This window comes from Pongo pygmaeus, chromosome 18 (genome assembly GCF_028885625.2).
Source record: "Pongo pygmaeus isolate AG05252 chromosome 18, NHGRI_mPonPyg2-v2.0_pri, whole genome shotgun sequence".
Lineage (NCBI taxonomy): Eukaryota > Metazoa > Chordata > Mammalia > Primates > Hominidae > Pongo > Pongo pygmaeus.
This window is the reverse complement of record NC_072391.2, coordinates 2,408,029-2,421,972: the sequence shown is the minus strand read 5'-3', so window position 1 is coordinate 2,421,972 and position 13,944 is coordinate 2,408,029. Positions and strand designations below refer to the sequence as shown.

Below are 13,944 nucleotides of genomic sequence, written 5' to 3'. Positions count from 1 at the left end.
GGGACGGGGGGATCAGGGGCCAGTCGTGCAGCCACAGTTCGCCTTCCTCACTGCAGCAGGGTGGACATCTGGGGAGGGTGGTTCTTGGCTGTTCCGAATGTACTGAGGGAAGTTCAGCAGCATCCCTGACCTTGCCTCACCCCATGATGACCATCAAACATGCCTGGAAACATTGCAGATGTCCCCTGGGTGGCACATCACGGCACTGAGTCAGGGGAAGTGCCCTGGGGGTGCCAGAGACACTGCCATCCTGGGGCCAGGCTTTGTCAGGCGTCTCTTTACTGAAGCTGTGTCTTTCAGGATCATTCATGGGCAAAATGCAGAAGCATAGTGACTTCAGGTTACCTTTGCTCTGTGATGATGCCGGCCACAGTGTGCCTTCGTGTGACAGGGTGTTTTCTTTCAACATCTTAAAACTCACAATTCTTGGCCAGGCACAGTGGCTCACACCTGTCATCCCACTACTTAGGGAGGCTGAGGCAGGTGGATCACTTGAGGTCAGGAGTTCGAGACCAGCCTGGCCAACATGGCAAAACTCTGTCTCTACTAAACACAAAAATTAGCTAGGCATGGTGGTGGGTACCTGTAATCCCAGCTACTCTGGAGGCTGAGGCAGGAGAATGGCTTGAACCTGGGCGGTGGAGGCTGCAGTGAGCCGAGATCGCACCATTGCACTCCAGCCTGGGCGATAGTGCAAGACTGTCTCAAAAAAAAAAAAAAAAAGAGTCTTGGTAGTCACAGTTGGATGCTGCCCCAGGCTCAGAACAGGGACTGTGCTCTGGTTAATGGAACCTACTGGAAGGTTTTCTTATTTTGCAGCTCCTTTCCCAGTTCCTGACTAGCATTCAAAGTTCCACATACTGAATGATGACAAAACCTTGGCAGAAATTAGGCTCTCCTTAGGAGGAGGGTGACGGGGCGGGCAGCTCAGAGGATGCTGGCACCACTCTATTGGGTCCCTGATTAGCCATGCTCAGATGGCAGGGGGTGCCCAGGTGTCACCTCTTCCTGTGTCCCCTGACTCTGCCATTGCTCCGCAGGTGACCTGGAGGAGTTCTTGATCTTCAGGGCCTCTGTGGAGGGGGGCGGCTTTAATGAGCGGTGCCTTGTGGCAGCATCCTTCAGAGATGTGGGAGAGCGCACGGTCGTCACCGCCTTGTTCAACAACCAGGCGTACCACTCTCCAGCCACTGCCCTGGCCGTCGTGGACAACCTTCTGTTCAAGCTGCTGTGCGGGCCTCACGCCTCCATTGTGGTCTCCAACTTCCCCCAGCCCCGGAGTGCCCTGCAGGCTGCCAAGGACCAGTTCAATGAGTATGTGCGCTGCCTGTCCCTGTCTGCGCTGGCCAGAGCCCCCAGGACTGACTGCCCTGGGCACTGCCACGGGCCCATAGATAGAGCATTGTGTCTGCCCTCCCAAAGCCCCTGGGTCTGGTGGGAAATGCCTGCCACGTCCTCCTCCACCATCCACAGCCCCAGCTCCCTGTGACAGCAGATCAGCTGTGGGCCGTCCCATGCACTGCCGTCCTCACGGGGACCCATGAAGGCTCGGCAGGCAGCCTTGCCTTCTCCCCCTAAATGTACCTGGCTCCTGTCAGCCACTGTCCTCGCTCTGCACTGCTCTCTCCAGCAGTGTGACCCGCTGGGCCCATGAGCTGAGGTGATGGAGGGTGAGCAGAGCAGGACTCGGCAAGAACTGCCGTCCCTGTCCCTCAGATGGCCGCACGTCGGGAGCCTGCCATGCCATTGTGTGGGCAGGGCTACCTCCTGTCCCAGCCACAGAGCCCCTGAGCTCGGGGGACCACCCAGAGGAGGCCAAAAATTCTGTTAATTTCAGAATAGCCACTCCTCCTCAGGGCAGTGTCGTCTCCACCCACATTCCAGGCTAGGCCTAGGCCTGGCAATGGCTGCGTCCCAGCTTCTGGCTCCATCCCTGCCCCAAGAGCAGAAAAGCAGTGGCCCTCGATCTGCTCTCCTTGCCATCAACTCAGGATCCTAGACTGACGCACAGAGGCCGGGAGGGGCTTTCCCTTTGCCACACTCCAGGAGGAGGCGGGGCTCGGGACCTCCACAAGTGGGCAAGGTCGCCGGCACCCGTGGGGCTGAGGGCTGGGAGGGGGGTGATGAGGGAGAGTGACGCTGCCATCGTCACGTGGTCAGCATAGGAAGTCCAGAGGAGCCGTTCTCTGGTGGGGGCAGATGTTCCCGGTGTGGAACTGTGCGCTCATGCTCTCCCATAGCCCCTTTAGTGGTTGGGCTGCTGCCCTGCATGCCTTGGGTGGTCATAACCGAGAACCTGACCTTTCCTGCCACCCAGACGTGCTATGCTCCGTCCCTGACCTTCTCTGTCCCCCGCAGGGGCCGGAAGGGATTCGACATTGCCCTCAACCTGCTCTTCGCCATGGCATTCTTGGCCAGCACGTTCTCCATCCTGGCGGTCAGCGAGAGGGCTGCACAGGCCAAGCACGTGCAGTTTGTGAGCGGAGTCCACGTGGCCAGTTTCTGGCTCTCTGCTCTGCTGTGGGACCTCATCTCCTTCCTCATCCCCAGTCTGCTGCTGCTGGTGAGTGCCGGAGGGTGCTGGATCTGTTCCCCTGCAGACCGCAGGGGGCTTGCCCTGGGACCCCTGGGCAGAACCAGAACCAGCTGGGCAGCCCCTTGGCCGGCAGCTCGGCCCAACTCAGGGAGGACGGCTGGAATCCCCTGGCAGCTGCCCCCTCGCCTCCTCCCTGCACCCTCAGCCTTTGCCCTCCATGCGTGGGCAGCGCCCGGAGCAGCCACCTTGGTTACAGCTCCGGGTGCAAGGGGACGAGGGGAAACTGGGACAGAGAGGGTCCTGGGGCTGAAAGCCACCGCAGGGGCCAGACATGGCCTGTGGGGCTGATGGGCATGGGCCAGCTGACCGGGAGGGGTCTGAGGACCACCAAATGCTCCTCTCACCCCTTCCCCACCCGTGAGCTGCTCTCAGCTTGGCGTGCACAGCAGCGCCTCCCTGTGCCGCTGCAGGTGGTGTTCAAGGCCTTCGACGTGCATGCCTTCACGCGGGACGGCCACGTGGCCGACACCCTGCTGCTGCTCCTGCTCTACGGCTGGGCCATCATCCCCCTCATGTACCTGATGAACTTCTTCTTCTCGGGGGCGGCCACCGCCTACACGAGGCTGACCATCTTCAACATCCTGTCAGGCATCGCCACCTTCCTGATGGTCACCATCATGCGCATCCCAGGTGGGCGCCTAGAGACCACCCGCAGCCCCCATGGCCATCCACGGAGCCACTCCGCCCAGACAGGGAGGCACCAGCCACAGCCAAGGCAGAACTCAGGCAATGGGCCCAGTTCATGCTCACCAGCCCCTCTGCCCCAGCTGGCCCTGCCCGGCTAACCATGACTGATGGGCAGGCGTCTGCGGCGTCCTTGCCCTGTGCAGAGCCGGCAGGGGCGTCCCTGGGAGGTGTCCCCTCACTCCACACAGCACGGACAAGGCCCTGTGCCCGCCCTGACCAGGCCTGTCCTGGAGGTGGGTGTGGTGTGCCCTCCAGCGCAGACTGATCTTACCTCCCCAATGCAGCTGTAAAACTGGAAGAACTTTCCAAAACCCTGGATCGCGTGTTCCTGGTGCTGCCCAACCACTGTCTGGGGATGGCAGTCAGCAGTTTCTACGAGAACTACGAGACGCGGAGGTACTGCACCTCCTCCGAGGTCGCCGCCCACTACTGCAAGAAATATAGTGAGTGTCCCAGCCCCAACCCCGGGCAGCACCCCTGCGTCCTCAGGACGTGGCCACTGCAGAGGGGCCTCCCAGGGCAGGGGCTCCTCTGCGTCTGAGTGGCCTGGGGCTGGTGCGTTCCTCTGTACCGCCTCGCCCCACCTCCCACAGCAGCCCCCTCGTGCCCACTCGCTCCCAGGCCCTGTACCTGAGCTCCTGCTCTCCCACCTGCCTCGGTGTCTGGGCATCTGTAACAAGGAACCACAGAGCAGCACTTAGCACGAGGAGTGAACCCCCCACGGCTCGGGGGGGACCCTTCCTGCTTCTCCCATCTCCTGGTGGTTCCAGGCATCCCGGGCTCCTGGCTGCGCCCGCTCACCACCACCGCCTCCATCCTCGCATGGCAGCTCCTGTCTCCTGTCTCAAATCTCCTTCTGGCTTTCTCTGATAAGGACACTTGCTGTTGGGTTTCAGGCCCACACTAATCCAGTGTCTCCCCTTAAGATCCTTACTAATCACATATTCAAAGACTCTGTTTCTAAGCAAGATCACAACCCCCCAGGTCAAGGGGGACAGAACTTGGACCTGTCCTGTGGGGTCTCCTCAGCCTCCCACACACCCCTCTGTGCTTGTAATGGTCTCTGTCCCGGCCAGGAGGCAGCCTGGGATTCACGCAGAGCCTGTGCGTCTCAGGCGGGCTGTCGCTGCCCTGGGTCTGCCACGTCGCTCATGGGACTGCATTGGATTGTTACGTGCCTGGCCCCTCTCTGAGCCGTGGTACCTCGAGAGGCAGCCGTGACCTACTGGCCTTCACATCTCCCCATGGAGGGGACACTGTTACAGGCGCCTTGAGCAGCCTGGGGAGAGGAGTGGGGGCCGGGAACCTGGGAGGGGAAGAGGGCGCCCCAGGCCTCGGGGCACAGTGACTCCCTCACCCCACAGACATCCAGTACCAGGAGAACTTCTATGCCTGGAGCGCCCCGGGGGTCGGCCGGTTCGTGGCCTCCATGGCTGCCTCAGGGTGCGCCTACCTCATCCTGCTCTTCCTCATCGAGACCAACCTGCTTCAGAGACTCAGGGGCATCCTCTGCGCCCTCCAGAGGAGGCGGACACTGGTGAGTGGCTCCGGGAGCCCCGGACACTGGCGGGATGCTCCCCACGCCTCTGCTTGGGCCCAGCACAACCTGCGGCGGCCTCCACCTCCTTCTCCACCAGGCAGCTCCTGCACCAGATAGCCTCCCACTATACGGCCTCAGCACCAGCCAGCACTTATAGCCAGGGCGGGGCACAGCCCTTGCCACTCACAAGGGCTGTCGAGTTGTGAGCCCCTGCCGAGGAGTCAGCCTGGGGGTCCAGGGCCATCCTGCTGAGCAGAGGTGGTGCCCAGGGACACCCAGTGCCCAGATGAGGGGATGTGGGGCTGAGGGGTGCTCGTGTTTATAGAAAACGTTCATTTTCTCAGGTCTCCATCCCCTCTCTCAAACAAACAAAAGCAAATGTGTTGACACTGCATTGCACATACAGCTTAGCCGAGAGGGAATTCACTTCTTTAAAATAGTCAGACTTCTCTAAAAAGGGAACTGTCTCCACGTGTTAAAATCTTTGGTCAGGCATGGTGGCTCACACCTGTAATCCCAGCACTTTAGAAAGCAGAGGTAGGTGGATCACCTGAAGCCAGGAGTTCAAGACCAGTCTGGGCAACATAGACCCTATCTCTTCTAAAAAGTTTTAAAAATTAGCCAGGCATGATGGTACACACCTGTAATCCTAGCTATTAGGGAGGCTGAGACAGGAGGCTTAAGCTTGGGAGGTCCGGGCTGCAGTGAGCTATGATTGCACCATTGCATTCCAGGCTGGGTGACCGAGCAAGACCCCATCTCTAAATTTGAAAACAAAAATCTTACTTTCAGGCCAGGCATGGTGGCTAATGCCTGTAATCCCAGCACTTTGGGAGGCCAAGGTGGACGGATCTCCAAAGGTCAGGAGTTCTAGACCAGCCTGACCAACATGGAGAAACTCTCTCTCTACTAAAAATACAAAACTAGCTGGGCGTGGTGGCACGCGCCTATAATCCCAGCTACTCGGGAGGCTGAAGCAGGAGAATCACTTGAACCTGGGAGGCAGAGTTTGCAGTGAGCTGAGATCGCGCCACTGCATTCCAGCCTGGGCAACAGAGTGAGACTCTGTCTCAAAAAAATAATAATAATAAATTAAAATTGTTTAAAAATCTTATTTTATATTCCCCAGCAGAGATTTATGATTTTTCTCCATGAGTCCCACACAGTTCTTTTTCCTCAGATAGTTTATGTCTCCTGGATGCTAGTTTAGCCCCGTAAGACCACTGTGTCTTCTAGTAAAAGGTCTGAGTCGCGCCTGTGGGGCCTGAGATTGGGACGAGAAGCCTTGAAGGCCTTAGTCCCACCAGACCTCCCACATCCACCCCCGCCCCTCCCTTCTCCACGGAAGCCGCCCTGCGGCTGGGTTCATGGATGCGGTCTTTGTCCTGGTCAATCAGACAGAATTATACACCCGGATGCCTGTGCTTCCTGAGGACCAAGATGTAGCGGACGAGAGGACCCGCATCCTGGCCCCCAGCCCAGACTCCCTGCTCCACACACCTCTGATTATCAAGGAGCTCTCCAAGGTACCCTTGCAATTTGGGGTGGAGTCCTTCCTGCCAGCTGGCTTCCTGGCTGTCCCCAGGGTCCGACCCCATCCCTGGAAGCTTGTGGCGCTGAGGCTGAGGCTGCTCCGCTTTGCGTCCAGGCCTCCGCATTCTGTGTTTTCCGTCGGGTGCCTGCAGGTATACGAGCAGCAGGTGCCCCTCCTGGCCGTGGACAGGATCTCCCTCGCGGTGCAGAAAGGGGAGTGCTTCGGCCTGCTGGGCTTCAATGGAGCTGGGAAGACCACGACTTTCAAAATGCTGACCGGGGAGGAGAGCCTCACTTCTGGGGATGCCTTTGTCGGGGGTCACAGGATCAGCTCTGATGTCGGAAAGGTGGGTGCAGCCAGGGAGGCCCCGAAGGGGTGAGACAGGCATGGCTGGAGGGGGCACCCTGGAGGCAGGGACAGAGGGACGCTGTCCCCAAACAGCTGCTCCATCTGTGGCTTGAAATGGGCCCAGCACATGCCTCTGGACAGCGAGACAAGGTAATGAGCTAAAGCTAAGCTTCGCCAGAACTAGCAGGCGATGGGAGGGGAGAGAGATGGGAGCCAACATCCGTGAGCCCAGAGAGGTGCATTCAGCACTGACAGCCACCTCTGTGCAGAGGCCATTCTGTGTCAGGCAGCTCAGGTGTGGGGTTAGAGGCCTTGCTGAGTGAAGGGACGGAAGGCCCTGGGCCCGCCCAGTTTTCCCATGTTGAGCTGAGCCCCACCAGCTCCCTGGCAGAAGGACCAGAGGCAGCCCTCCTGCACCTCTGCCCGGGGCCTGCATGGGAATTCGAGTGTGCCAAGCAGAGCAGGGGAAATGGTAGGCAGGTCCTGGGCCGGAGAAGTGGCCGCGGAGTCCTCTCCTGAGCTCACGCCAGGGGTGCCTGGACAGCAGAGGCCCTGGGCCAGAGCACATGCAGGCCCTCTCGGGAGGAAAGCCTCATCCTAGGCTGCAGACTCCCCCATAGAGTGTTCCAGGGCTTACAGGCAATGCACAGCAAACAAACAGGAGACGGTACCATGGCTGGAAGCAACAGACACAGGCCCCATGGGGGGACAAGCACATAGGCGTTAGATCTGCATCATCAGGCCAGATTATAAAAGATTATAAACTCACTGTGTCTACAGAAATAAATGATGCAATTGAAAATCTATGCAGGGGAGAGAAAACCGTATGTGATCTAGCAATGGAGGAGAGGGTGAGAAGTCCCCAGTACATGTAATCTGAGTTCCAGGAGGAAAAGAGAGAGAGAGTGGCAGGGGGTAGCAGCCAAAAAGGTATTGGCTACGACTTTCCCCAAACTGATTAAAAACAGATTCTGGGCTGGGAGCGTGGCTCACCCCTATAATCCCAGCTTTGGAAGGCCAAGGCAGGCAAATCACTTGAGGTCTAGAGTTCGACACCAGCCTGGCCAACATGGCAAAATGCTGTCTCTACCAAAGAAAAATACAAAAATTAGCAGGGCATGGTGGCAGGTGCCTATAATCCTAGCTACTCGGGAGCCTGAGGCATGAGAATCACTTGAGCCTGGGAGGCGGAGGTTGTAGTAAGCCGAGATCATGCCACTGCACTCTAGCAGTGTAAGGGAGACAGAGTAAGACTCTGTCTCAAAAAAAAAAAAAAAAAAAGATTTTGGAAGCTTGAGAACCCCAAAGAAGGAAGGTAAAGAAAAAGAAATCCAGTCTCTGGAATCCACAGAACCCAGGCACTCTTGCCCCTGACCAGCTGCCAAAGGTAGCTAAGCAGATAGCAGCAGGCACGTCTTAATTCAGCTGGACATGGTCACTTGTGCAGAAAACAGCTGCTGCACCATCTGACCAAGCAATACTCACCCCAAAGGTGGTGCCCACAAATCTTTCTTCTTAGAGGGAGAAGAAAGAGTCCTAGCACATTAGATGTCCCAGGTGTGAATGAGTGGATAGCCAGCTCTGAGTCTGCTTCTATGTAAAGGCCATTCTTGCACCACCTAACCCCATGGCTGCCTGTCCTGGACCAGGCTCTGAGAGCAGCTCTGGAAGCCTCCCTGCACCAGGCACATCCTTCCTGTGTCCAATCCAAGAGCTTCCCCTGTGGGCAGCCACCACGGCCTGTGCATAGCTCCAGCGCCCCCGTGTACACACACTGGCAGGAACCACAGACAGGCGCAGGGGTGGGCACCTCAAGGGTAGTCCCCGTGGTCCTCTGGAGGTAGGAGGCTTCCCTCCAACCCACCTCCCTCCCTGGCTATGCTCTGACCCCAGGTGCGGCAGCGGATCGGCTACTGCCCGCAGTTTGACGCCTTGCTGGACCACATGACAGGCCGGGAGATGCTGGTCATGTACGCTCGGCTCCGGGGCATCCCTGAGCGCCACATCGGGGCCTGCGTGGAGAACACTCTGCGGGGCCTGCTGCTGGAGCCACACGCCAACAAGCTGGTCAGGACGTACAGGTGCACCTCCCGAGCCCTGGCCCTTCCCAGAGTGGAGTCAGAATCAGGGTCCCCACAGCATAGGGCTGGGAGTGATCGCTCAGGTCAGCAGGCAGAGCTCCCGCTTGTGGCTCCAGGATGGAGCTGGGATTTGGTGGTGTGACCCACGTAGCTTCAGGTAGGAGAGGGACTGCCCTGACAGTGCCTGCCACCTAGGGACAAAGCCAGCAGCGAGAGATGTCAGGGCCCCTGGCAGGTCCCCCTTAGGTGCAGGCAGATGTGTTCCCATGTGAGTGCATGCACCGGGCCCCTGGGAATAGCCTTCTCTGGGGCCTCCAGCTCTATGCGGTGGGCTCTCCAGGTGCACACACAGCTCCTTCCTCTTCACCAGGGCTGTTCTGCAATTGCTGGGTGTGGGCCTCTGCTGGGACACGGGCCTCCACTGGGAGCCAATGCTAACTCTCAGCCTTATTCCCCCACCTGGCACCCTCCTGCCTCTAGTGGTGGTAACAAGCGGAAGCTGAGCACCGGCATCGCCCTGATCGGAGAGCCTGCTGTCATCTTCCTGGACGAGCCGTCCACTGGCATGGACCCCGTGGCCCGGCGCCTGCTTTGGGACACCGTGGCACGAGCCCGAGAGTCCGGCAAGGCCATCGTCATCACCTCCCACAGGTAGAGTCACTGGAAGTTTCAGCACCGGGTGGGCCATGGAGGAGCCAGGTGGCCAGGAGACCCGTCAGCATCTGGTGCAGAGTCTGCACGTGAGCCACACTCTGAGCATGGGTATCAGGAACAGCCTGATCGGAGGGCCAATGCCTTCCTGTCTGTCTGCACAAGCCTTTGGCACCCCAAGCCCTATCTGAGGTCCCGCCCTCTCCCCAGCATGGAGGAGTGTGAGGCCCTGTGCACCCGGCTGGCCATCATGGTGCAGGGGCAGTTCAAGTGCCTGGGCAGCCCCCAGCACCTCAAGAGCAAGTTCGGCAGTGGCTACTCCCTGCGGGCCAAGGTGCAGAGCGAAGGGCAGCAGGAGGCGCTGGAGGAGTTCAAGGCCTTCGTGGACCTGACCTTTCCAGGTGTGTGCCGGCCCCGGCAGCCCCCACTGGGTGGGCCCTGGGCCCCTACCTAGGCCTCTCCCATCTGCTGTGTGGAGCGTCTGTGCCTTGCCCCGCCAAGTCCCATCTCCCCAATCCCTGGGACAAGGACTCCAATGCTGAGCACTCAAGCACCCTCCCCAATCCTCCAGCCTGGCCCTCACAGCAACGCCGTCTCTCCTTTGTGCAGGCAGCGTCCTGGAAGACGAGCACCAAGGCATGGTCCATTACCACCTGCCGGGCCGCGACCTCAGCTGGGCGAAGGTGAGGCAGTCCCTGGGGCCCCGCTGGGTACTCATGGGGCAGGGGGAGGTCCCTCCAGGGGTCTCTCCCTCTGTGGTGACTGCAGGCTCTTTCCACAGAGGAGTCACTTTCTATTTCTCCCCTAACACTCAGCCTAATACGTGCTGGTTTGGGGGTTTTATATCCAAAATTATCAGTGGTAAAAGGAATTCAGTGTAAAACAGGAAAGGGGTCAGGGATGGTGGCTCACACCATAATCCCAGCACTTTGGGAGGCTGAGGAGGGAGGACTGCTTAAGCCTGGGAGTTCTAGACCAGCCTGGGCAACGTAGACCCCATCTCTACAAAAAATTTAAAAATTAGCCAGGTATCATGGTGCATACCTGTAGTCCCAGCCACTTGGGAGGCTGAGGTGGGAGGATCGCTTGAGCCTGGGAGTTTGAGACTGCAGTGAGCTATGATTATGCCACTGCACTCCAGCCTGGGCTACAGAGCAAGACTCTCTCTAAAAAAATATGGGGGAAAAAAAGAACTGGCTCAGAAAGGGAACATCACTGGCTCAAGGTTGTAATCTGAGCTGGGAACAGCGCAAGGAGGCGGCTGGGCCCCGTCCCCGCTGGCTCCTGCTTAACCAGCGTCCTCTACCTGGGAGCACGTTGCCATCGCAAGGCTGACCTCTCTGGGGCTCTGGGCAGGGGTAGGATTGTGGGGGCCTCATCAGCCCCTATTGCCAGAGGACTCCCAGGTCCCACAGAGGAGCCCTGTTGTCTCCTACCAGTGACTTTTCTGCTTCCCAAAGGTTTTCGGTATTCTGGAGAAAGCCAAGGAAAAGTACGGCGTGGACGACTACTCTGTGAGCCAGATCTCGCTGGAACAGGTCTTCCTGAGCTTCGCCCACCTGCAGCCGCCCACCGCAGAGGAGGGGCGATGAGGGGTGCGGCTGTCTCGCCACCAGGCAGGGACGGGACGGGCAAGCAGGGCCCAGCTTACATCCTCTCTCTCCAAGTTTATCTCATCCTTTATTTTTAATCACTTTTTTCTACGATGGATATGAAAAATTCAAGGCAGTATGCACAGAACGGACGAGTGCAGCCCAGCCCTCATGCCCAGGATCAGCATGCGCGTCTCCACGTCTGCACACTCTGGAGTTCACTTTCCCAGAGCTGGAGCAGGCTGGGCAGTCTGCGGGCAAGCTCCAGGGTCTCTGAGTGGAGAGCTAACCCAGGAAGGGCTGCAGCTGAGCTGGGGGGTTGAATTTCTCCAGGCACTTCCTGGAGAGAGGACCCAGTGACTTGTCCACATTTACACATGACACTAATCTCCCCTGGGGAGGAAGCGGGAAGCCAGCCAGGTTGAACTGTAGCGAGGCCCCCAGGCCGGCAGGAATGGACCATGCAGATCACTGTCGGTGGAGGGAAGCTGCTGACTGTGATTAAGTGCTGGGGTCTTAGCGTCCAGCGCAGCCCGGGGGCCTCCTGGAGGCTCTGCTCCTTAGGGCATGGTAGCCACCACGAAGCCGGGCACCGTCCCACAGCATTTCCTAGAAGCAGCCGGCACAGGAGGGAAAGTGGCCAGGCTCAAAGCAGTCTCTGTTCCCAGCACTACACCCTCAGGAAGTCGCCCGCCCCAGGACACGCAGGGACCACCCTAAGGGCTGGGTGGCTGTCTCGAGGACACACTGAATACGTTGTGACCATCCAGAAAATAAATGCTGAGGGGACACAGTCACAGTCTGTGGCACAGGCGCAAGGGGTCACAGGGCTCAATCGCTCGCCCACAATCTAGACATGAGGCTCTCCTTTCACATTTCAATCACACAAACACGGGACGTTGCTTTTCCCAGAAGGGAGCACACGCAGAGAATACACTGAGGTGAAGGAACAGGCCCATAACACAAAGGAAAAAGCCGGTCAGATAAACGCCCAGTGACGGGCTTTTAGTCTAAAGACAAGAGAAGAGCAGGTGGGGCTGTGTGGGAAGCACAGGTCTGGTGAGAGAGAAGCTGCTGGCATCAGGGTCACCCGTGGGCATTTGCCATTTCCCAGAAATAACTCTTCATCAGCTCCCTTTTTAGTTATTTATGGAGTCTTGCTTTGTTGCCCAGGCTGGAGTGCAGTGGCGCAATCTTGGCTCACTGCAACTTCTGCCTCCCAGGTTCAAGTGATTCTCCTGCCTCTGCCTCCCGAGTAGCTGGTACAACAGGCAGCCGCCACCACACCTAGCTAATTTTTGTATTTTTAGTAGAGACGGGGTTTCACCATCTTGGCCAGCCTGGTCTCGAACTCCTGACCTGAAGTGATCCACCCACCTCAGACTCCCAAAGTACTGGGATTACAGCCATAAGCCACCATGCCTGGCCCCTTTTTATGCACTGTTTTGTTTTTTGCAGACAGTGTCTTGCTCTGCTGCCCATTGTGGAGTGCAGTGGTGTTATCACAGCTCACTGCAGCCTCAAACACCTGGACTCGTGCAATCCTCCCACCCCAGCCTCCGGAGTGGCTGGGACTAAGGGCATGCGCCACCATGCATGGCTAAATTTTTTTATTTGTAGTATAGACGAGGTCTCATGTTGGCCAGGCTGCTGCCAAACCCCTGACCTCAAGTGATCCACCCACCTCGGCCTCCCAAAGTGCTGGGATCACAGGCGTGAGCCACCACGCCCGGCGAATGCACTATTATTTCTTATGGTTTTCTAAACCCGATTTGAACTTCTGCATTTTACATTCCCTTAAAATTCAGAGTTTTAGAAAAGACTTGTTTTCATCACTTTGGCTCATTTGGGACAATTTCAAGTCTGTGTTTTTATCAGTCTCTGGAAATTTATGAAAGCTGCAAATCATCTCCAGTAGCTCTTTTATTCCCTTATAAACTTCTGCCATCTAGTTCCATGTTATAAAAAATATAACGTGTTTGGGCAGTGTTTAGGCCACCGCCACCCATGTGTAGGGGTGGCGGTGGCCTAAACACTGCCCATGAGAAAAGGTCTGAAGGGGGCCCTTCTGGCCCCACAGCCTGTCCACAGGGGCTGTGGCCTCTAGGTCGGGCCTGGGGCTAGCAAGAGGGAAAGGTCAGTGCATGAGGCCACCCAGCTCCATGTCCATGCCCACGGCCCTTCTGCAGGGCGTCCTCAGACTTGTTTTCAAGCCCATGTGTTAGAGATTTAGGAATGTGTCATTTTTCTCCTGTGACACCCTACAAGGGGGTTGGGGAGAGCGTATAGGACTGAGGGCACAGCCCGCATGAGGCACACATGTGTGAGGCCAGCGTACATAGACAGGACATGCACAGGAGACACCATCCTTCCTGGCAGCATGCTGCCAGCACCAGCAGGGGTCTTTAAGTAAGGACTGGCACAAGTAGAATGCCTTCTTAGGAAAGGCTCAGCTCAGGAGGCTGCTGCATGGGGACCGGGAGGGGCAGGTACATTCAGGGCATCTGTGGCAGGGGCCCAAGGCTGCACCCAAGCCTGGAGCTTGGATGACCCCAGGAGCAGCAGGAAGGGCCCATCTGGCATCCCAGGGACATCCTCAAGGCCTCTGGAAACTCAGTGCTGGAGCTGGGTCACCAGGGGCGCCCTAAGGAGCCTGGGACTGAAGCCTCAGGACCTCGCCCTGGCTGATTTTTGTCTGAGCTGTGGCAGCTCCCAGCCCATGGGAGGGCAGGGGAAAAGAGCCATGGGCCAGGGATAGGAGTGACCAGCCCATCCACGCTCCACCCTAGACCACGGAGGGGGGCCACACATTCTCTACGGACACTGTCCCCAAACAACTGTGGCATCTGACAGAGCCGACTCCTGCCCTGGTCCCAGTTCACCTTAGACCTGGGAAACGACGTTTTGACTTCACT

At 58.0% G+C, this 13,944-nt stretch overlaps 1 protein-coding gene across 5 annotated transcripts in view; it reads left to right on the top strand.

The window, feature by feature from the left end:
• Positions 1-11,822, top strand: part of ABCA3 (ATP binding cassette subfamily A member 3) — a 65,467-nt gene extending 53,645 nt beyond the window's left edge. For all 5 annotated transcript variants that reach the window (XM_063654905.1, XM_054454825.2, XM_063654904.1 and 2 more), the window contains 12 exons: positions 1,041-1,314; positions 2,359-2,563; positions 3,007-3,226; positions 3,568-3,726; positions 4,648-4,820; positions 6,221-6,349; positions 6,509-6,703; positions 8,599-8,786; positions 9,267-9,437; positions 9,648-9,838; positions 10,047-10,120; positions 10,898-11,822. In XM_063654905.1, the coding sequence (XP_063510975.1) occupies positions 1,041-1,314; positions 2,359-2,563; positions 3,007-3,226; positions 3,568-3,726; positions 4,648-4,820; positions 6,221-6,349; positions 6,509-6,703; positions 8,599-8,786; positions 9,267-9,437; positions 9,648-9,838; positions 10,047-10,120; positions 10,898-11,029 (2,111 nt within the window). In that variant the 3' untranslated portion in view covers positions 11,030-11,822. The remainder of the gene's footprint in view (positions 1-1,040; positions 1,315-2,358; positions 2,564-3,006; positions 3,227-3,567; positions 3,727-4,647; positions 4,821-6,220; positions 6,350-6,508; positions 6,704-8,598; positions 8,787-9,266; positions 9,438-9,647; positions 9,839-10,046; positions 10,121-10,897) is intronic.
• Positions 11,823-13,944: the final 2,122 nt, after the last annotated feature.